At 37.8% G+C, this 22,155-nt stretch overlaps 2 protein-coding genes and 2 long non-coding RNA genes across 9 annotated transcripts; 1 reads left to right on the plus strand and 3 right to left on the minus strand.

The window, feature by feature from the left end:
* Positions 1-100: 100 nt before the first annotated feature.
* On the minus strand, positions 101-4,134 carry LOC135594625 (uncharacterized). Its single transcript, XR_010480150.1, has 4 exons — positions 3,536-4,134; positions 840-1,141; positions 683-758; positions 101-599 (listed from the first exon to the last, which is right to left on the minus strand). It is a non-coding gene; the product is annotated as an uncharacterized LOC135594625 (long non-coding RNA).
* LOC135594626 (uncharacterized) lies at positions 1,002-2,739 on the plus strand. Its single transcript, XR_010480151.1, has 3 exons — positions 1,002-1,206; positions 1,712-2,104; positions 2,224-2,739. It is a non-coding gene; the product is annotated as an uncharacterized LOC135594626 (long non-coding RNA).
* Positions 4,135-4,443: 309 nt separating the features above from the next.
* On the minus strand, positions 4,444-16,662 carry LOC103969510 (dynamin-related protein 3B). Its single transcript, XM_009383059.3, is given in 23 exon segments — positions 4,444-4,775; positions 4,777-4,844; positions 4,847-4,917; positions 4,919-4,977; positions 5,100-5,199; positions 5,310-5,362; positions 6,703-6,849; positions 6,943-7,088; positions 7,428-7,470; positions 7,584-7,688; positions 8,112-8,225; positions 9,370-9,507; positions 9,617-9,709; positions 9,812-9,904; positions 10,076-10,182; positions 11,489-11,537; positions 12,587-12,700; positions 12,935-12,994; positions 13,079-13,147; positions 14,260-14,361; positions 14,450-14,478; positions 14,608-14,890; positions 16,086-16,662. Coding segments are annotated over 23 exon segments (2,502 nt in total). The 5' UTR covers positions 16,494-16,662; the 3' UTR covers positions 4,444-4,724.
* Positions 16,663-17,677: 1,015 nt separating this feature from the next.
* Positions 17,678-20,789, minus strand: LOC103974159 (uncharacterized). Of its 6 annotated transcripts, none has more exons than XR_010480154.1 (5): positions 20,307-20,789; positions 19,698-19,833; positions 19,533-19,612; positions 18,157-18,231; positions 17,678-17,941 (listed from the first exon to the last, which is right to left on the minus strand). XR_010480154.1 is itself a non-coding variant. In XM_018821742.2 (3 exons), exons 1-2 carry the CDS (start codon positions 20,677-20,679, stop codon positions 18,200-18,202), a joined length of 405 nt encoding a protein of 134 aa, XP_018677287.2. In that variant the 5' UTR covers positions 20,680-20,788; the 3' UTR covers positions 17,678-18,052; positions 18,157-18,199. The 6 variants fall into 6 exon arrangements, 2 of the variants coding, with proteins under 2 accessions (XP_018677287.2, XP_009387198.2); XR_010480153.1 differs by having other exon boundaries at positions 17,678-18,052; XR_010480152.1 differs by having other exon boundaries at positions 17,678-18,231.
* Between the last annotated feature and the right edge of the window lie 1,366 nt (positions 20,790-22,155).

Below are 22,155 nucleotides of genomic sequence, written 5' to 3' on the forward strand. Positions count from 1 at the left end.
CCATCCAACGAAGAACACCTCCTCAAAAACGAAAGCTCGGCCGGTGGCGACAACATGAAAGCAGCGCTGGTGTCGGTCGGCGACTCGTGAGCCTGAAGAAGACGTGAAATGGCCATGAGGATATGGGCTGGAATTGTGATGGCTATCATCACATAGACAAAACCTTCCTATATATTTCTCCATCTTACGTCTCCTCTCCCTTCATATGACAGCCTCCAACATGCAATTCCATTGCTGGAATTGGCCTCTTGTCATCACCTTCTTTCTCCTCTCCATCAATGGCGAGGATCCCGAGATCGATGGCGTGTGCGCTTCCATCGTGAACCCCGCTGGGCTACAAGTGCTGAGAATTCGAGGCAGCAGTGAAGCGCATCCATAGTTGATGGGTAGAGAGGATGCAGCACCTCTGAAGCCCGTCGCTGTCTTTGAACGAGATATGCTAATCCAGCATAGGATTCAGCAGGGTAGAGGAAGAGCAGGGGGAGGTGGCCAGCTGAAGAGGAGGCAGCCTGTGCTGCTGCAGCGTGGAGTGCTCATGGTAAGTTCATGCAGTCATCAGTCTCGTTCATGCATGCATCTCCACTTCTCGTGCATGGATGCTGAAACATGATCATAGAAACACATGGTTAGAAGGATGTCTCCTTTAGAACGAGAGAGAGAGAGAGAGAGAAAGAGCACTCACCTCTAACAGCAATGACTAGTTGTCTTGATGGATGCAATCAGATATCATATCTTCATGTATCCAACTTACTTGTATCCTGAAATCAACATACAAGGGAGATATCAACAACTGTATACATGGTGATGGCATGACGGCTTGACCTGGCTGCTAAATTCACCTCAAGAATCATTGGCATTCATATTAGCAGACAATGATTTCGACGTGTGGATTGCCAACACCAGAGGCACTTGGTGGAGCCGTCGCCATGCATCTTCTTGATCCGTCAGACCCGGCTTGTCATCTTCTCTACATTTCTGATAAGCTCCTCTTGTGACCAAGAACTTACTGCAGCAGATTGTTCTGGTTGGCATCTGAGTCGTTGTTGTTGCTGCTGCTCGTAGCATCATATTCTCATTTCTGGCATCTCCGAGCGGGCTTACTGGGCGTGGTCTTGGGATGAGTTGGTCATCCATGATTTGCCTGCAACAATTGAATTTGTGTATCAGCAAACAGGGCAGAAGTTAAAGGATGTTGGTCATTCTATGGTAAGAGCTCTGCTTATGCGCAAATAATAATCTTTGATAAACATATGATTCATGCACTTGAAGGTTGTACTTTGATATTTTTCTTTGTTCTACAAATCTAAGATGGAACAGCTCTATTTTATTCTGATGTAAATTCAAGCTGCAAATCACTGGAATTTTAACTCAAAAATTGAGACTAATCAAAACAAGTTCAAATTCAGAAAACTAGATTTGTTGGTGCAAAATTGTAGTCTTAATTCGACAAGGTCAAATCTAGTTGATTGAAGCAGCACAAAGAGATTGGAGATCACATAAACTTGGTTCAAAAATGATCACAAACACTTGATTTTTTTTTCCTTTTTTTTTCTGTGGAACAAGCAATTCACTAGAGTCTGATGAAGTTGTTATAAACACCATCTTTTTTGTCAGAATTATGGTAATATATAGCTTGCATATAGTATTTCTTTTTCTTCTTCTCTGTTTTAATAGAATAATGCTAAAATGCAGCTTGCTTATGATCCTGCAGGGTACTCTGATAGCTCTATCATCATTCTCAGAGAGGAAGATGGTGGATAATCTCAAGTCAGCGGCCCTCTTAAGTCCGGTTGCCTATTTGACAACTCCAGTAAGGATAGTTGCAGCCAGATCATTTTCGGGAGAAGTATGGGATACTTGCTGCTATGTATTATAAATTTTTCATGAAAAGAGATGATACTTTGAGTTCATATGCCTCTATTGCTGTATGTTGCCCAAATTTCACCATCTTAAGAGTTCAGAACAGCATGGCCATGTCTGGTGGAAGCTTGTTAGGTTTGGACAATAAAAATCCACTATTGTAGTATTACAGATTCCTGATACTGTTGTTTGCTCTTTTGCAGACATTGAGGTGGTTTGGACTGACAGAATTTGATCCCAAAGGGTAAGACTAACATGCCTCTCTTGTCAATATTAAAGGAAAAACCCTCTTGCTCAAAAATCTGTAGTGCAAATTATTGTCTCTTCTCCTAGACATTGATATTCAAACTTAATGGAAGGTAGGTCAGCTGCAGGAAATTTTTTTAAGAAAGTCTGCCATCTGCCAGGTGTGAATTGCTATGACTCAATGACATCAGTCACAGGTATAAATTCTGCCAAATAGATTCCATAAAAATATTCTTGAACTTAACTTCTGACTGTCACTAATATATATGCCACCGTAATAATTTTCGCTACTCTGCAAACAATTTGAATATCAACTGCTGCCTCAATGCCTCTACTGTGGAGCTTTTCTTGAGGTTTGAACACCAGCCTACATCAATGAAGACAATGATCCATCTTGCACAGAGTAAGTCTGATGCAAATCTGAAGCATATTGAGCACATCTTGGTTTCTTAGCCATCCAATGAGAACTGAATAACCTTTATGATTGGTACTACCTTTTAATGCTTCAATTCATTGTGCATGTTTCCTCACTTGTAATACTTTATCATGCTGAATATTTTGAAATTAAACTTATTTTGGCATTTTCTAAGGATCAAACAATGATTGAGTATTGTGATCATTGAGGGCTTGTATACTTGTTGTCACCCTTGACCATGGAATAGCACTATGTTCATTAGTCTTGGGAGTAATTTATTTATAGCCTCCACTTCCATTTATCAAGTTTACATGTTGTCCTAAGCTTTTAGAATATTTAGCTGCTTCACCTACTCATATTTCTCACATCCACTCAAAAAAGTACCTCATATTTCTCACACATGAATCCAAAACATTCTCCACTGGAAGTTATTTTTTTTTCATATTTATATCCATTCTTCCATCTATTTACTGTTTCTTAGTCTCCTGGCTCACCTAGACTCACCTAGATCTGACATCACTTCTATGCATCAGAGATGTGGAAGGGTACATGGAAATGTGTAGCATTATATCCACAATTGTTTCCAAAAATCTGCTATCTGAATCATAAACTCTTAGGGGCCAATATTGTGACCATATTTACATCCAAACAGAGAAAAAAAGAAGAACTAAAAATAAGAACCAAATGGAAAAGAAAAGAACTTTTCATGTCTCACAGATGATAAACAGTAACTTCAATATCCACATCCCGATAAAACTTCATAAATTCCATTTTCCCTTAGATCCTACTGACTAGTAATTCAAGTTGACAAGTCACTGGAATTATAATGATTGTCGTTTGACTATGATACTAGAATATTTTATCAGCATTGGTATCTAGAAGCAGGTTTCACAAACGGAAGAGTTTTGCGCACGAAAAATCTTATTCAGAACATCTTCCAACTAATCTGTGATCATCTACAATGGCACAAGAAACAAGCACGAAATGAATAATTAGTGCAAACACACAGCATACCGACTGGTCACAGATGGTAGAAAATCCGGTGCCGCATTTTGTCATACACCACGAGTTCCCAGTGTTGTGACTCACAGCGTTCGGAGATGGGAGTGCTGACCAAGTACAACTACGAAACGAACATGGCTTACCACGGGCAAGGCAGTCCGCCGGTGCACAACAAGTCGAACATACCGCGCGACCTGCCGCCGCTGCTCAGCTACGGCGAGGATGTGATGCCTCTGTCGGATGCTATCAAGAACCACGATAGCGACAAGCTCGCTGTTCAGTTTGTGAAGGACTATGCCCGTGCGGACTTGGTGATGGGGGCAAATGCGAAGCATGTCGTCTACGACGGGATCATTGCGTTCTTCCAAACGAACGGAGGACGACTACCGATGGAAGCAATGCTATCGTCCTACTACTAATGTGCTTACGGTTGGAGAACAATCACTCGAAAGAGGAGGAAAGAAAAGGTCTTTGATACATGTCATACCTGATGGAAGTATCGGTCGGATCCCTGTGTGTTCACGAGTAGATGATGAGCTAAAGGGGATGCAGATAGTTTGTACAAATGCTTTTTGATCTCTTTGTTGGTTAATCAGATCCACACATTGGAATTACACATACGGATCACACCTTAAAATTGAGCATGTAACTCTACCACCACGAAGAATAATCTCTTGTCTACTTAGCATGAAGCTTTCAAGCCAAATCTAATCACACAACTAAAAAACTTGTATTATAGGAGAAGAAGAAAATAACTTGCACAAGTCAAGTTTTTTGTATGCCTGTAATCACATTTTGCCACTGAAATGAATTAAATGTTGGCAGCAAACACAACCTGTCTCTGGTCGACAACCAGCAGCCATATTGTTTTCAATGGAGTGAGTTTTACAAAGATATTATTATGAAAAAAGAATCGTGACTGAAATGAATTAAATGTTGGCAGCAAACACAACCTGGCACTGGTCGACCACCAGCAGCCATATTGTTTTCAATGGACTGATTTTTACAAAGATATTATTATGAAAAAAGAATCGCAAGTATGCTATACACAAAAAATAATAATAACCAGACTTGCGCTACTCTTGATGACACTAGGCTGGCACTAGAGAATAAAATTTAGGATCCAGGAACAATCCGACTATAGGCATTATACTCTAACCTGTCACAAAATAACTATGCTATCCGGTATGTAACGGAAACTTCATCCATTGACTGAAGAAGGATAGGATCCCAATCCACTGGCCACAGAGTTGACAATATAATGGCGAAGGTTGCTCCCCTGAATGAGCCGACCTCCTAGATCTAGTATTCCTGGGAGAAGTGCATATGATGAGCCTAAGTCATTGGCGGTTGCATAGAATGGAGGAAGTTCATTAATTTTTGGAGGCCCGGTTGGATTCCAGACTATATCCCTTCTCAACATTTTCAGCTTCAAGTGGTATATTGTCCAGTGTCTGGTCACCCAAAAGATAATAAAGATAATGGTATGATAATTCAGCATAAGTTCGTGGCAAATAATAAGCTTGAGTATAACCAAAAATGTTAGAAGCAACAGCTTGAATGAAGAAGATCCTACCTTGTGGGCCTGTTGCAAAACCCTGAGTGTTTCAGACAGACGCTTCCTTTTGGCAGTAATGTCATCAGGTTCCTTCAGCATCTCATCAAATTTGCCGTCGCTATTTAAAGAGTCAACATGTCAGGCTTATTTTTAGCTTGAATTCACATCTGATAGCTATTAAAAATTGGAACAAGGTTGACAAAGCAAGAAAAGTGATCTCGTTAATACCTGTAAAGTTGCATGATAAATACATTATGCAGCTCTCGCTTTGTGTGGTTAACCTTTGACAAGAGTTCAGAAGGTATCATTTGTGAGATACAGATTCTATATTGTAGAAATACAACCTAAACCAAGAAAATAGTCTCCTGAAGTAGGTTATTGTCATCAACCTGAATTCCAGTGGACCAATCATTTAAATGCTGCATTTAATCCCATAAGAAAAGAGTATACATACTACAGAAATCTAAACCTAAAGACAATGCAAAAGAGTATCACAAAATAAACATGTATTAATATTTCTTTTTCTTTAGATACAAGAGTGAGAAAAAAGAACTACTGATGTAAGTAGCATACTACAAACATTAACAAGATGTAATGTCCAAGCTACTTGGGTCAGCTTTGAGGGTGTTTTTCCAGCTCCTGAGTTCTGTTTAAGGAAAATTTACCAGTCAAAATTAAAGCAGCCAAGTTTCTCTTGTTTCTGAAAAATATTTGTTAGGCCCCCCCATCCACACATCCTAGTCAGCTTATTTTGCCTAGTGGAGTCATCTATTGATTGGCACACAATAAATGGAGTCACCTATGCATGTACTTTTTGCTTATTTCTCTTGTTTCTGATAATCCTGCACATCCATCTCAACATATTAATCTCAATAATACTTTTTGCTTCTTATCTGTCCAAATTCGTGTCAGTCTCATTTAACAGATACAGAGAACAAAAAACAAAGATATGAACCCATTAAAATAGTTGACAATGAATCCATGACATAGTTATAGCAAACATGAAGCATCAGCCAAATGATATAAATACATGCATGCCCCCATAGACATACTTCAAGCGCAACTTCCAAACAATAATACGTATCTTCTGGTTAGGGCTATTGAAACATGAGTGCCTATTGTTGGCATATAAAAACAAACAAAGAGGAACAAGTGGGGTAAGGAAGATTTAAAGAGGGTCCAAACTCTAAACACACTTTGGTTTCATCTATCACAGATACTTTTCGATGGTCTTCAAGCTTAAAGAACTAATTTTGATATTGATTTTCAGAAATTGTTTTAAATACAGTCATGATTCTAGATATGTAGTAGATAGACACCATAGTTGTTATTGGAACTACCAAGCACTCCTGATAAATGAAAAACAAGTAAACATAGAAAGCTACATTTCTCCATGTTAGTTAATGCTGAACACAAATGACAGACAGATACTTCAAGTAAATAACAAATAAAGATACTCGCTTTCAGATCAGGTTAAATGTAAATTTCTGTATCAATAACTCTATACCAAAGGTACAATTAGACCTGCTTGAAAAAAAAATGATTATCCTGAATTCTGGATAACAAATTGCAGATCAACCAAAAATAGACATATTGACACCAGCTAAAATAAGACCATTACCAGAAAGTGCATAATAGCCTTCGGAACAGAGTCCTCAATATTTTTCCTCACAATGTCATAATATGATTTCAGTAATAACTTTGTTATTGCTATCTCCAAAGCCTCTTGTTCTGTCTGATTCTCTGAGGGTTTCAAGATGATTGGTGGCTGAATAATGAGAAACATCAGTTTTTAACAACTACATATAACCAATTTTGTAATAAAGAAACATACATACATCATTAGCATGATGTTCCTTACCTCTCTCAATTGGATCATTGAGAATGAATGCTCTAATGTTTGAACAGGTGCATTATAGGACTTATTCATTGAATTTTGTTTTGCAGGCGGACGGTCCTCGCTAGCACCAAAAATTGATGAGATACCCCAACTTGATCCAGTGGCACCTTTGACCAATTCCAAAATCACAATGCAGATAAGATGATAACACTGTTTGTATTCAATAATAAAAAAGAAACAGAATAAAACATATGAAAGGACTGATATAGCAGCAATTGGTAGGACCTCAACTCCTAAAAAAGTCACCATTCAGTTATATCAGTCGCATTAGAGTGAGTGATATTTTTACTGCCTTTTCAAGATAAATTTTTACTACTTCTATAAAGAATAAAAGCATTGGAGCAATCCTATACTTCCTGATCGATATAAACCAAATATCTATAAAGCATAATATATCAAGGAATAATATTATCACATTTATCATCATTTAAACAATATCAACTTACCAGTTGAACCTGGTTTCTCGGAGTCCACAGCAGGACGAACACCCTATTCATCATCAAGAAGAGAATAAATAGAACAATATCGAATTTGAGTGAATGATGAGACACATCTACTTAACCACTATCCTAACAAATTCATGTGAATAACTCCATTTGCACCTGAAGGTGATCAGAAATAACTCCATTTGCAACAGATCTGGAGAAGATGCCTCGTGACTTTAAACTCTTTTCAGATGCTTGTAGTTTATCAGGATCGATTCCATCCTAACACAAAGAACAGAAATTGATTAACAATCAACAATTATATCAGGGTGAAAAATAGCCCAGAATTCACCAGCTCTAGACAAAGCCAGATTCAGGTGAGTTACCAAGTGCAGTGTCTAGCTCTCTGAATTAATTGGAATTCTCAGATTCCATGCAGAAGTCCTAAGTTTGCTCATGTCTGCTGTAGAAAATTGACTGAGTACATAAGCACCTAATTATTCCCTTATTCTCACTATTGTTTGAAAGATACACACAATCATTATTTATTTGAGACCTAATAACAAGTACTCTAAGGCAACCTTAAATTCTGTTCATGATAGTCAGTGCTTTGGTTCAGCAGAGTTCGTATACCTTGAAACTCGTAGTGAAACAAAAGACTTTCATGTAGATACCAAATTTTAGAGTCAGGACAGGAATATGTACCTTAGGTTTAGACACTGATACTGCTGGCCTGGAAGATTTTACTTGCTGCTGGGCAACTTCTACAGCCTTACTTCCGCCGATAAAATTTGGGTGCGAAGTGTTTATATAATCCATCTGCAGCAAATTGATTATGCTACATCAGTCTTTTTCTCCACAGACAATGCAATGCAGCTTTTAATCCAAAAGGAAATAAATTACTGAAGTACTAAGAAATAGAAAAACAGCATATAAATGGCATAAGATGGCAGGTCAGAACAATATTAAAAAAATCATAAAATGATAACAACAGTGTGCTAGAGAAGTTTTAGCATTTTTATTTTGATAGGAAAAGCAAACAATCTAGAAAATTGCTTTTCAGATTTTTTTTCAAAAAAGCTTTCTCTGGATTTTTTTTCCAAATAAAAAATGTTTATAAAAGTTCTCCAAGACCTCCTTGATGTCTTCTCAACATATCTTTCCAAACTACGAGCAAGTTCTCTTTCTACATTCTAATCCAAACACAAGATAAGGGAGAGCAAATGGTTTTAGTTTCACTTTCCTACTGTCTGAACAACTTATATGAGTCTTTACTTTTCATGGAAAAGAAACTTTCACCCTTTTCACACTTTTCCCCAGCAACCAAACAGGCTGAACCACAGCCAACATTTAGAGTGTTAAATGTTATACAAAGAGGTTGAATTGAGAGTATCTTTAATCTTTGCTGATATATGCCACAACAATGAGAATACATATAGATTTAAAAGCTAACATAAAAAAAGATCCAATGAACGACCAGAAAAGGCAGACATTCACTGGCTTGTCAAGGATCCTTGTTAAAGTAAACCAAGTTTCCTTTTCATAGCTATCACCCAATAATCCTCAACTCAGGCAAGAATTGATTCCTCTTTTTTATCTACTTTATATAACTTTAACCAAATGAAGTTTCAATTTCAAGATTTTTTTTAGGATAGATAAGTTATACATCAAATAACATCCTTTTCCTTCATTATTCTTTCCCCAAAATGCTCTATAAAATACTGACTGCACAAAAAAAAGCAGATGGCAACAGTAACTAGAAAGAATGCAAGTTCTTAATATTACATGGCATGAACAGTCAAAATTAATAAATTTACCAAATGATTATTGCACAAGTAAAGGATGTTATTCAGGAATAACAAACCATATCAACTTTAGATCATATTTGTAACTATATTTGAGGCATCTGGAACCATATGCAGTGACACATACAACAACAACAAAAAAGAATCATATAAAGTACCTCCATCTCAATAATATGAGTTATCATTGTCTCAGCAGGATGAAGGCCATCCCTCAAGAAATCACTAGTCACCTCATCCATTTTCCTCCGGAGGACAGGATAACGCTGTAGTTCACTAGCTAGGCAATGGTGACTCATCTACAGTAAGATAATTAGTTATAATGACAAGTGACGAGGTAACAAAAACATATTACAGCCAACATTTTTTCCTGATAAATTCTGAAATTCAGGACTAAAGTATCTTTACCTTTATTAACTCATCATAAATGAATTTTGCACACTGCAGGCTTGGATCTAGCAAACGACTTATCTGCCTTCGCACCAAAACTTCGAAGGGCACCTAAGATTTAAAAATAAAATCACAAGTAAAAAATTATTTAGTTGAGAATAATTTTATTGATTTCCAACAAAAAAACATATGACAGCCATCATGACTTAGTACCTCTGGTACAAATAAAGCACCTTTTGGACCGGTAGCATTTTGAATAGCCAAGCGGATATCCTCATCGGTTATATCCTCACAAGGATCAATTTCCTGATAGATTATATATGGCATAAATACAAAGCTAGAAAAGAAAGCACAGAAGAAGCAAAGACATAATTCCAACCAAACCAAACTAATCCTACCAGTACAAATATACAACAAAACTGTCATATAATTTTGAAAAAGAAAGAATCAAAACTTAAGGAAAGTAATAGCGTAAACCTCCAAACTCTTAACAAAGATTGATTGGAAGATGTAATGAATTCGTGCTCCGCCACAAAGCTCAGCTGTTGATAGTTCATTTTTGCCTTCCACCATGGAAGAAAAAGCTGCATGTGAAAGCCATAACATCAGCATAACTAACTTCAATGAACAATAATCATAAGTATGACACCGCAGAATATGCATGATGTGCTCATGACAAAAGCAACAAAAACAATTACTAAATCATTCTAAAATAAGAAAAAGGTGCAAGAAGAACTTTTAACAATTGCCAAAGAAATAGGCAAGACAGACAAAGTCTAGTATACACACAAGTAGAACAGAAAATAGCGTTTGTACTTTGTTGTATCAGCTAATTCCATTTTCCAAGACAGGTAGATTCATCCATTTTGGTACCAACCAGGGTGAACCAGTTCAGGCTTATCATTCAGGTTACCACCAGAAATCAAGTTGAGCTAGTTGAAATTGGTATAGTCAGCTATTTTTAGCCAACTCCAACTGTTTTCATCAACCTCAAGAGAAGTAAAAGAGTAGGAGGAAGTCTGATACTGGTGACACCAATAGGAGGGGAGGGAGGAAAGCAGTGAAGCAGATAAAGCATAGGAGAGGTAAAAGGCTGACACCATCGTCATCATATTCATCTTCTGCCTCCATTCAACAATGAGTTAACAATCATTGTCCACTGACATGCAAGATAAGGAAAAGGGAAAAGAACATGGAGAGGATAGCTCTTGGTCTTTTAGAGTGTGGACACTGACAGGAAAGTGGCATCATAAGATTCAGAATGAAATCCCACAATCACTCTCCTAAAAGAAGCTATTTTTAGATTTTCATAACCTGATGCAAAGAGGAACCAGGGCCAAAGTGGGCCCTCCACTATGTTTGATGCTGCTATACCAGGTAAATTTTGAGTAGTTATTATTTTTATAAAAATTTTAAACTTTTATATCTCATTTCCTTTATTGAAGTTAAATATCTCACAGAATATAAATGTAAAAAGATCTAATAGCACAGAGTTGCTTTTATTATGTTTTTTAAATTTTAAGTATTTTTGCTGATCTGTGATTTTTCTTTTGCCAGCTCATCCCATAATCATCTGTCTAACCTGGTCAGCAGCCCATGGCCAATTGCATTCAAACATGTAGACCTCAAGAAAAAAAAAAGTAGATTACAACAAACTGAAACCTCATAACACTTAATATCTCATGCAACAGAAAAGCAATCTATTTAAGAAACTTATTACCCAGATGATTGGTGTCAGAAGCTCAGGTAATTATTAGGTACTCAAACTATTAATTCCAATTGAACACAACATCAGAAACTGGCCTCTGAATATAATACTTCTACGAACACAGAAAGCATGATCATATGAATATGGGATAGTAAGAACAGAGTGATCAAAAACATACTCACCTTCACAATACTTGGCAAGAATGTTCAGTAGTAAAACTCCCTTTCCATCCTGAGAAGAAGCATCCACCAAATGCATAAGTTGGGAAAACTATACAAACAACTGAAGTGAAATGCACTAGAATTAAATCATAAAAACAAGATACAGAAAAACCCATAATGTTGCATGCACTTCGGTCAAGGCCTACAGACTTCGGTCAGGTTCCCCTTAGGTGCATATAATGTGAGATCTCTCAATAGCCCTGCACCAAAGAGGTGCAGCTTCATAATGTTACATGCACTTCTTTTATGAACATTCTCTTTATTCCTAGCCATGAGATTTATTTATGTGATGCAAGAGGTCAAGTTACAATTACTCAAGTGGAGCAGTGACAACCTCCATTCTCTAGGGAAAAGAACTTAACATGAAGAGCAGATTCTACGTGGTTGATCATCCTTATTATCACTTATGCCTTAACAAATCTTCCTTTACACTACCACTACTTAACTGCAAGCTTCCAACACCTCAATTAAGGTATCACTTGGAACTTTTTCTTAGGCTTATTCATGTACTTCACAAGTTGTCATGTTATGATCATCTTATTTAGCAAAGGCATCTACTTCAAGCCTCAGCTCCAAGAAATTTAATGTCCCCACTTCACTGCATAAAATAAAAATGAAAAGCAAATTTCACCAAATACAGTTCTCCAATGAAAGACAAGAAAAGCCCACTGAGGGACTCATCACATCAACAAATTTAGGCAGCGTTACCTTAAAAACCATGTTTGTCTGCAATAGCATATATCAGCGATGGCTTAAATTTAAAATGGCAAGGGCCAATATATGTCTGGTGTTGAAAGAGAATGTTTTGAACAACAACAATACAATGGAAAGAGAAACCAAGGAAAATAGGGGGAAAAACAAATACAACACAAACTTAAAAGCAAGAAATCATGCCCATAATCAACTCCTACATCAGCAATAGATGTATGTACTGTAATGTGATGTCAGTAAACTATGAATTTAAAGCCATAGGATCATGACTCTTTGGAGTCAGTAAGATGATTCCTTCCTTACTATTGAATTCTGTTGCACAACACACAACAAACATGAAAGGTATACCTTTGATTCTACTACATCACCATAGGCAGCATACTCCTTAGCCACAGCCACCAGTTGAGCATTTATACAAGACTTCAGCCCTGGAAGGACATTCATGATATGTTGTACTAAAATCTGCAGACATAATAAACCACATAAGTTTTAGGATTGACAAGTCAAAGAACCAACAAGAGATCATAAGTACACTCAAGAAGGGGGAAAAAAGAAGATACAAAAAGGCATCATCATAATAGCCTTGATATAATCCATAACTGCTTTTCTATAAGAATTGTCTGTTTGACAAAAGGCCACAAAAAAAATATTGGCTACTTGTGGGTGTCCACAACAACCAAAATTTATGACATTTACCTGATTCAATTTCTTAGCTAACTGAGGGACCCCACAACAATGAGAAAGATCCTGATATGCCTGCAGCAGAACATAACAGTTATAACAGCCCTGAAACAAATGAATAATTAGGAAAGACCAACAGAGTTCGGCAAGAAAGTGTACGGGCTGATTGCGGAAGAAACGCTCTTCAGAAGCCAATGCATCTATGATACTACGGTTGTTGTCAATGTCCTGCATAATGAATAGGCAAGTGTTTAAATTGTATCCTATAGTTAAGGAACCAACTAGCAAAAATTAAACTTACACACAAAATTAAGCTCTCCCTATGAACATTAACATCATTCCCATCAAATGCAAAATAAGTATTAACTTAATCTGCATTATCATGAGCACAATTTCTTTTAAGTTCATTTTGAATTCCTACAAACAGAAGTTAGATTTTTTATGGTCTTTCTGAGGTGATTAGATGCACCGTAAGGTCTTAATTGTGCAAAATATCAATAATAATTTTGTTGCCATTTTTCTTGGATTAAGCCCCTCGTTTGGTCATAGATGACATTCACAAACTCGAGATTCATCGTTGAAGCTGAAGCTTCATACCGTACTACAATGGGAAGTTTCTTGTATCGTCTATCCAAGAATCTAAATCTCAGTCCGATACTACTTTAAGTCACCAATTAGACTGGTACTGTGCCGATAATTCTGGCATAACAGCGTATACCATCAAATATTGCTGAATAAAATAATAGAAAATAAAGAAAAGAATTGGCCTAGGACAACCTATAGGATGATAAGGCTTAGGGATTAGGGAAAAAAATTGCTGAGAAGAGTAAAAAAAGACAAACAAAGATGAGAATTTTTTGATAAAATGCACTCAATTTGCAAAAAAAAATTAATTCAAAAATAATGAAAGAACAAGTAGCTAAAATTCAAACACATATCAACCTTGACTCTTGAACAGGGAGGATCTTATGAACTTGAATCAAAACTTGTTTTGTATGAGGGCAAGCACAGATGAGTAGCAACAAGGTTCGGGGAAAAGAAAAGTTTTCATGTTTTGGTCTATAGCAAATTGCTGGTAAATAAAATGAAATTGGTTGGAAAATATTGATAAGTGGGCTTTTATAAGCTGAGAAATTGCCCAATTCCAAAAAGCTTCCTGCCAACCTATCACAAGCACTTTATTCACCTACACTGGTGCTTCAAGCAGTACACTACAAACTCTAAAAGGAAGAAAGCATACATGTAGAATGCCTATTGCCAAAATGTAAGGAAATGATACTCCACCTAAGCTGAACAAATTTATCTCACAGAAAAAATTATTGATTAAAAAGATGAAGCACCTCTTGACTACGGTTGACTACTCCCACATATCCAAGTTTCAATGGAATCACCTTCCCCAGTAGAAAGTTACGTGCATCAGTACCTCTATCCATTATATCCAACTGTAACAGTAGGAAGATAATTAGTTTCACCTGACCAATGTCAATGGACTAGCACAAATAATTATGTGAGAAAATTCACAAACAAGACCTTAGTAATAACACCAATTGTTCGAGAACCTGCCAACAAAATATATCATTTTAGTTAATATGATTTCCATGCAAAAGTAACTTGTTTATCCTTCTGCCACTAATCAAGTACCTTGCAGGCAGCAGGACAAAAGATAATGAGAATTTTGGCAATCTTACCATCTGGATCAGCAATTCTAGCCATTTGAAGTGCATCAGAATTTGCCAAATCTGCATTCGCTGGTGAAACTGCTAAAATAATGCAACTCTTATGCTTTATGTATGACAAAATCATCGTTCTAATACTGGCTTCAATATCTCTTGGCTGGTCACCAACTGGCACTTTAGTTATTCCAGGCAAGTCAACAAGAGTGATGTTCAGAACATTAGGAGAAAAAATCTTCAAACAAATTTGATTATATGAAACACCCTTGTTTTTTCCTGCTTCTCTATCTGTTTCAGCCTGCAATTGATATTTGGTAGAACAATAATTACACTCCGATAATGCTTACTTGCAAGTCAGATGGCTTATGTGGTAGTTATTAGAATCATTCATACATGTAATATTACCTGGACCACACATCACTGCAAACAAACACTTTGCTAACAATTAGTATACAGATAACAAGAACATGAACAATAAAGTAAAGATAATGGGCAGACCAAAGCATGATCCTCCCACCAATGCAGGTTTTGGAGGGTTAATGTATATAACCTTATCTCTACATCATGTATTATATGACTACAAATTTGGTCACTCAGGTGACAAAGGAGCAACCATAAAGTGCTATTAGGTCACACCCTCAATGTCAAGTAAAAGAGGTGGATTTTTTTTTTTCACTTTTTGGTTCTTGGGGTGTAAAAGTTCACATCTTATTGAAAAAAAAAAAAACAATATATATAAAATCTAAAGTTAGTGCACTCTGTCCTCCTCGGCTTCCATGTTGCATTAGAAGCCAGACATGACCCACATTAGATACATGTCATGTCTATGTCCAAGGAATACCCCCAATAAGGGAAATTTTTAGTCAAAAGTGAGTTAAGGCAATAATCAAGATCCATGGTGCCTGCACACATCCTCAATGAAGGAGCAGAAAGATCTCATAAGATTGGTACAAGAAAAAGCTAGAGAGCATAAACATTGTATAAAAGGCCACCAGAAAGATCTTCCCTACCTACAACCAGAATGTTGGAAAAGAGACTTGTCAAAATAATAACACATGACTAAAACATTTTTCAGTACACAATAAACATTGAGGATGATAAGACAACCAAACATCGATATATATTAAGTAGAAATTATACTCTATTATCATGGCCTCGTGACATTGAATTTACCATCTTAGAATGACACAACTAAATCTCAATCACCATCACCAGTGGTCCAGTATCACTACATTAGTTTATTTTGTTCGTAATTCCCCTTACCTTGCTAACAAAGATATTTGATATAATAAATCCAGTATTCGACGTTGTTGTGCAGACAAGGAGGTATTGTTATTAGCATAACAGTAGAAAAGAAAAAAAAGCAAAAGATTCTGATTTATAAGGAACCCTAAATAATTACAAAGAAGTTGACTAGAATATTATCAAAAAGATAAGAGAAGATATACAACCAAACGAAAACCCTAAGACAAAGAATCAAAAGCACCACTCACCTGGATCTCGCGGCGGATCTCCGAGAAGTCATAGAACCTCTGGCCTTCCAGGTGGCGGAACTCCCCCCACTCCGCACCGCCGTCCTCCGACCGCCGCGGCAGGTGAATTAACTGCAACACCAGCGGTCTCCGGGTGCAGATGTCGGTGCCCCGGGGAAGGAAGTCGCGGCCGACAAGGGCCTCGAGGACGCTGGACTTGCCGCTGCTCTGGCTTCCGACAACAGCCACCTGGGGGAGGTCCATGGTGGAGGAGCTCCCAAGTTGGGCGAAGATGTCCTGAAGCTTGTTCACGATCGGGATCACGCTGTGCCCGATCGGCCCCACGCCCGGGGCCGGGGCCGGGCTGGTCGGGGCGGCGCTGTCCGTCATCCGATCGTGCTCCGCCGCTCGGGTCGAGGGCTTGGGCATATCGAAACGAGGGGGTTTTGGGAAAAACCCTAAGCGATCAGGCGCGATTGGGGAGCGGTTCTCGAGATGGCACTGCGAAGAGAAGAGAGAAAGAGGCGGAGAAATCTCGCAAAGTGGTATCCCTCTGAAGAGACGAGAGACACCAGGTGGAGAAATCTCGCAAAGTGGTATCCCCTTTCAATTTGTAATCCACGTCAAATGACCAATAAGGACTCCATCTATATAGCCACGGAGTCGTAACATCGGGGGCATTTTGGGTATTTGGTGGTTCTTGGAGCCCCAACTCGGACCGGAGAATCAAGACCGTCCGAGTCCGATTCGACGACGTCCATATACAGATCGGTACGCGAAAATTAAAGCGAGGCGGTGGCGCGAGGGCTTGGTCCGCAAGAGGAAGGGTATGGGGATGCTTTAGTGAAAAGGGTCCCGCGGTTTGAACGGTACCCAGTGACCACCGTGGGACCCACATGATGTCGGAAGATCTCGACCACGAGTTAGCCTCTTCTTTTCTGTCTCAACTCGTGTCGGCTGGCATGGAAAGGTTTCGGAGAACGTGCCGGAGGCGACCACCAACAAAACGACGTGTCAACGAGCACAAAAACAGGAATTCAATAGCTCCTCCATATGGAAATATTATATTCCAATTTTAATTTATGTACACGATAACGAAAAAAGAGAACCAAATTTATTTTGATTGTTATTTGATGTTAAATGATTGACTAATTATGGTAAATCTCATGAACCTGCCTGTATCATTAAAATATTATTGTATCGATGAGTGACCAAAAAAACCAATTTATTAAGGAAAAATGTCAATAAAGCTACCAAGTAAAATAGTTACATATTTATTAACTTTTTTTTTTTGCCTCGAGTTACACTTGAATTAATTACTCTAAGAGTAAAAAATAAAATGATACTGCTGATACAGGAATTATAGCTGAACTAATTACTTAAGAAAATAATACAAGCCAAAATTATAGCTGATACAGGATAAAGAACCCATTATTTTTTGTAACTCTGGCAAATACATAAAATTTCAACTGCGGTATACGATACAGTGAGATATGTAAAGAGCTTTATCAGATATCTCAGGTTTACAACTCACTAAAATCAAATAACAAAGTAATCGAACAATTCTTGACCTTAGTACAGATTTTTTTGTGGCTATATAAAATATAATAATGTCAGAAAATCTTTTGTAGCTATATATCAAAGAGATCAAAGCACACATTATTAACAGACCAAAAACAGGTTAATCACAGAGGTTGTGTTATAGGTCAGGAATAGATGGTTTTGTTTCAGGCCAAGTTACTGTGTAGGACATATAATTGTAATTGGTGATGCAGAAGCATTAAATACACTGCTTCAGTTAGTGAGAACACAATCTCTCTCTCTCTCTCTCTCTCTGGCGTCTAAAGTTCAAGCAATGGCTGCCCCTATCAAGCCTCCTGTAGAGATGACCATCCCAAAGGAACATCAGAATCTTGATATGTTTTCAACTAATAATATTTGAAACTCTGCAATGACAGCGGTCCGCAAAAGCAGCCAAAGAACAACAACTGGTACATGGTATCAGAAGAAAGAATGTTGAAACAAGAGCAGCCATCGAACTGGCATTGAATGGGAGAATTAAGATGATCGTGGCAGAGTAGATTGTTCCTACCTCCAAAAGTCTATCGCAAACTATTCTGTTAGCAGCTTGGCGATTAGATAATTGGAAGTTTAGAAATCAGTGAGCCTGCAAAAAAAGAAAACAAGAAGGGGGGAAATAATCTGTAAGATATATTTAATTATGAAGAAGTGATCTTTTCTAAGAACACCCTCCAGAAATTTCAAGATTTGTGTGACTAGAAATCAGGAACTTCCAATCACACTCATGTGAGAAAACAAAAGGACTTCTCCACATGCAAACACATGACATAACTGAACATAAATCCTGAAAGCCAAACTGTAAAATGAAATGTATCAGGCTTCTCAGCTAATGTTTACCTTTTATTCTTTCACAAGAATCCTGTTCTTGCCATGGCATCGACACATTATGATAGAAGATACCACTCATCTAGTACAAGAGAAATGCAGAAAGATCCTAAAGTGCATATGTAACATATATTGATTAACTTACTCCTTGCAACTAAATATCTCAATCTCTTTCCCCAATTGTTACCCCAAATGTAGTCCAACAAATATGATACGTTTACTGGAACCAATATATAACTTTGAGTCTCTGACACTGCAAACTGCTCTGGGAAAACAAAATTAAAAGCTTTTTCTCAGAGAACCACATGTTATAGTCTTAAGCAGCGCTCGTTAGTCACAGAAGCAGGCCATCCTAAAAAGAAATTCATTATAAGGGAAAAGCATTAATTTAAATATTTTTTATGGACATTCAAGTTTAAAAGAACTGAGATTCTTGGAAAGACCTCAATTTTATAGTATTTATATTTTAAAGTTGACAACACACACATGAAACACTGAAGGATGCGGAAAATATAGGCTGCCAAATTGAGGCCAGACTTCCAGAGGGTAAAGTGAGTGTATCAACATATAGTCCAATAATTTGAACCAAACTTGAAAATCTACCTGAATGCCAAAGTAATACAATTATATGTCATACTGTTAGTCTACGAAGACTTACATAGATCTCTTTTTAGCTCTATCCCTAAGTTTCATTCTTGTGTAAATTACACAAACCACAGAGAGAGGATTAGCTTCAAGAAGAGTTGTTTGATTTTCACCGTACAAATCACTGCTTCATAAAATGATAAGAAATATATGCCAATAGGAACTTCAACTTTTTGCAAATCAACTTTGTCATGAATCTCATAAATTGAATATGTTTGGTGAATGCTGCATTTACCCATCAATTGTATATAAAAGGAATAGTATAACATACAAGACTGGCTATGCTTTAATCTTGTTAACACAAACAACTTTAAAGCAATCAGAACAAAACAGATGATTCGCGTGCATGAAAATATAGTATCCAAGATATGGTCAAGGGAAAAAATCATGACTAAAAATGAAATAAAGATACATTACACCTGAGGTGATATCTAAGAGCCGAAAGCAGGCCGATCAGCAAATGTCTCGTGACTTGAATCATCAGGTTCTTATCTCATCTGAACAAGAAAGACATGATCCCTGACATAATTTAATAAATAAAAAAAGGACTAACATAAGTAATGACTCATGTGACAATTGGACCTTTCCTCAATTACGACAGATCGTCACCCTTGGGTAAGAAAAAATTGGGGAAAAACAGGCATGTGGCTTCCAAAAAAGGTGTGGCCATTCAACAAATGTGTTGCAATCATTTCAGAAGAATAGCCTATCAAGAACCCTGGTAAGACAACAAACTAATGCAGCATAAGGAAAGATGCTGTAAATATTATCGATCCGAAGATCCATGAAAAGATCCAGAAAACAAAATTCCTGATTAGATAATGGTGACTCCCTAATTCTTGAACGGATTTGAAGACCTACAACAATGACAGTCAACATAGACCAAAAGCAGATAACTTTCAATTAAAGAAGAGATCAGTTATTAAAGCCTATTACAATAAATTAAAGGGGTAAAAAAATCCATGCTAGCTTAGAGATGCAATTACATGTACAAACTACATTCAGCACCCAAACAGAAACAACAAAGATTATTATTCTTCTATGAAGACAGGAAATTGGACGACCAACCGACAAAGAAAGATGATGCATACAGAAATTTCTATACAAAAAGAAAAAGGAACACAGATCATCAATTTTCTAATAGAATTAAATAGGTAATGGGTCGATCGAGGGGCCGTTTAAGACGTTCACCTGACGTTTCCTTGGGGCTCGAGGGGTCGCTACCGGGATAAACGATAGCCCTACCCAGCCCAGACAGATTCGAGAGGATCCCCACGAAGTAGAAGAGCATGACGAGCCCGACCACCCAGGGCATCATGATGAACCCGATCACGAACGTGACGGAGCCGCAGAGCATGAGCGCCAACGACGCCCCGAGGAGGAGCGAGGCGAACCCTGCCGGCGACATCTGGGCCCGGGGCCGCGCCTGCCTCGTCGGTGCCGGCGCTGGCGGGGAGGCGTCGGCATCGGAGGGCGGGAGGGCGAGGTGGGGGGTGTGGAGGACCGCGAGGAGGAGGGCGCATAGCTCGTAGAAAAGCCGCGAGGGCTGGTCGTCGCCCGGCATCTCAGCCCTGATCCCGACGCTGGAGGGAGATCAAGGCGGGGAAGCGGCCGACGAGGAGGAGGAGACGGACCGAGTTGATTGCGACTGGAAAGCTTGGGAAAATGAATGGATAAGCCTTGGATTTATGGATTTCTATTATTGTTTTTTTGAGATATTTACGGAACGTTGGTTTGCGGACGGACGTATGGATAAAAAAAAGTAGCGTAGAGTTTTATTATTATTATTACTGGTATGAGAATTTTTTCGAAGAATGGTTTATATGTGGATAAATAAATTCGACTAGAAGAAACTATCGTTGTTTATTATTATTATTATTATTGTTGGAGAAATTTATGGAAGGTTTGTTTGCAAATGGATAAAAGTAGCGTAGAAGAAACTGTCGTCAGTTTAAAGTGTCTTTTGGTTATTTAATATAAATTAAAACAGACAACCTAATAATTACATTATTAACAAGATGTCTCCACTGATATAAAAACTGATGCGACTGTTTCTAGTTATCAGTTTCAAACATCGTTTACCGTAATGAGGTGAAAATTTTACCGTTGGCATGGTAGATTGTTTAGATTTAAAAAATTTATATTAAAATATCTATAATTATAAAAATAAAATATTTAATTTTATTTATCTTAATATTATCGATTTTACATATGGCATGTGATAGTATATATATGAATGATATAAAAGATAAAAAAAATAATTTCGATAGTTATGACAAACGATAACATGAGTGAATGTTATAGTGATGGTCGATGAGAACAACATGATGGTATGTTGATTCAAACATCCATGACGAAAAGGAAGAGAAACCAATGCAGTGACGTATATGCATTTGTGCCGGAGGAGAAAGAGAGAGATGAGACATCTATGTTAGCGTCGCACCTCTCTACCTCATCTTCCTTCTTCGATATCACTTTGCATCTACATTGACACCGAAGGAGGAAGAGAAGGCAGGTGAGATAGAGTCGATCGATCTTGAAACCCTAGCCAAAATTATAATTCCCAATCCGAAAGCTAATCGCAATGTGATGATCCATCGTTTCTTTATCGTCTCACTTGTCGTATCCATCACCATCATCATTCTGATACCCTCCCCCACCATCACAACATCGAACGTGAAGGGAAAGGATGATGAAATTTTGTTGTCTCTGATATCATCGGATTTGCATTCTTCAAGCTTCCATTTTATATGATAATTAATCCTCATCATTTGATCGAATAGTCTTGAATCATTAGTGAAGCTAACCCAAAAGCAAGTTGGTGACCATATTATTGTGACCGAGGTATATGTGTCATTCACATACCGACTAAAGCTTGAGAGCTTAAAGCATGTGCGCCTCTTCGTTGAGCTCGCTCACAACGTCTCCCTCCTTCTCACCACTCACCACCCCTTCCTCGAGTTTATCGTGCTACTGGATAAAGATACCTCACCTCCCTTCTCTTTCTCCTCTGTCATCGACATAGATACCCCACCACTCT

Source organism: Musa acuminata, chromosome BXJ1-10 (assembly GCF_036884655.1).
Source record: "Musa acuminata AAA Group cultivar baxijiao chromosome BXJ1-10, Cavendish_Baxijiao_AAA, whole genome shotgun sequence".
Taxonomy (NCBI): Eukaryota; Viridiplantae; Streptophyta; class Magnoliopsida; order Zingiberales; family Musaceae; genus Musa; species Musa acuminata.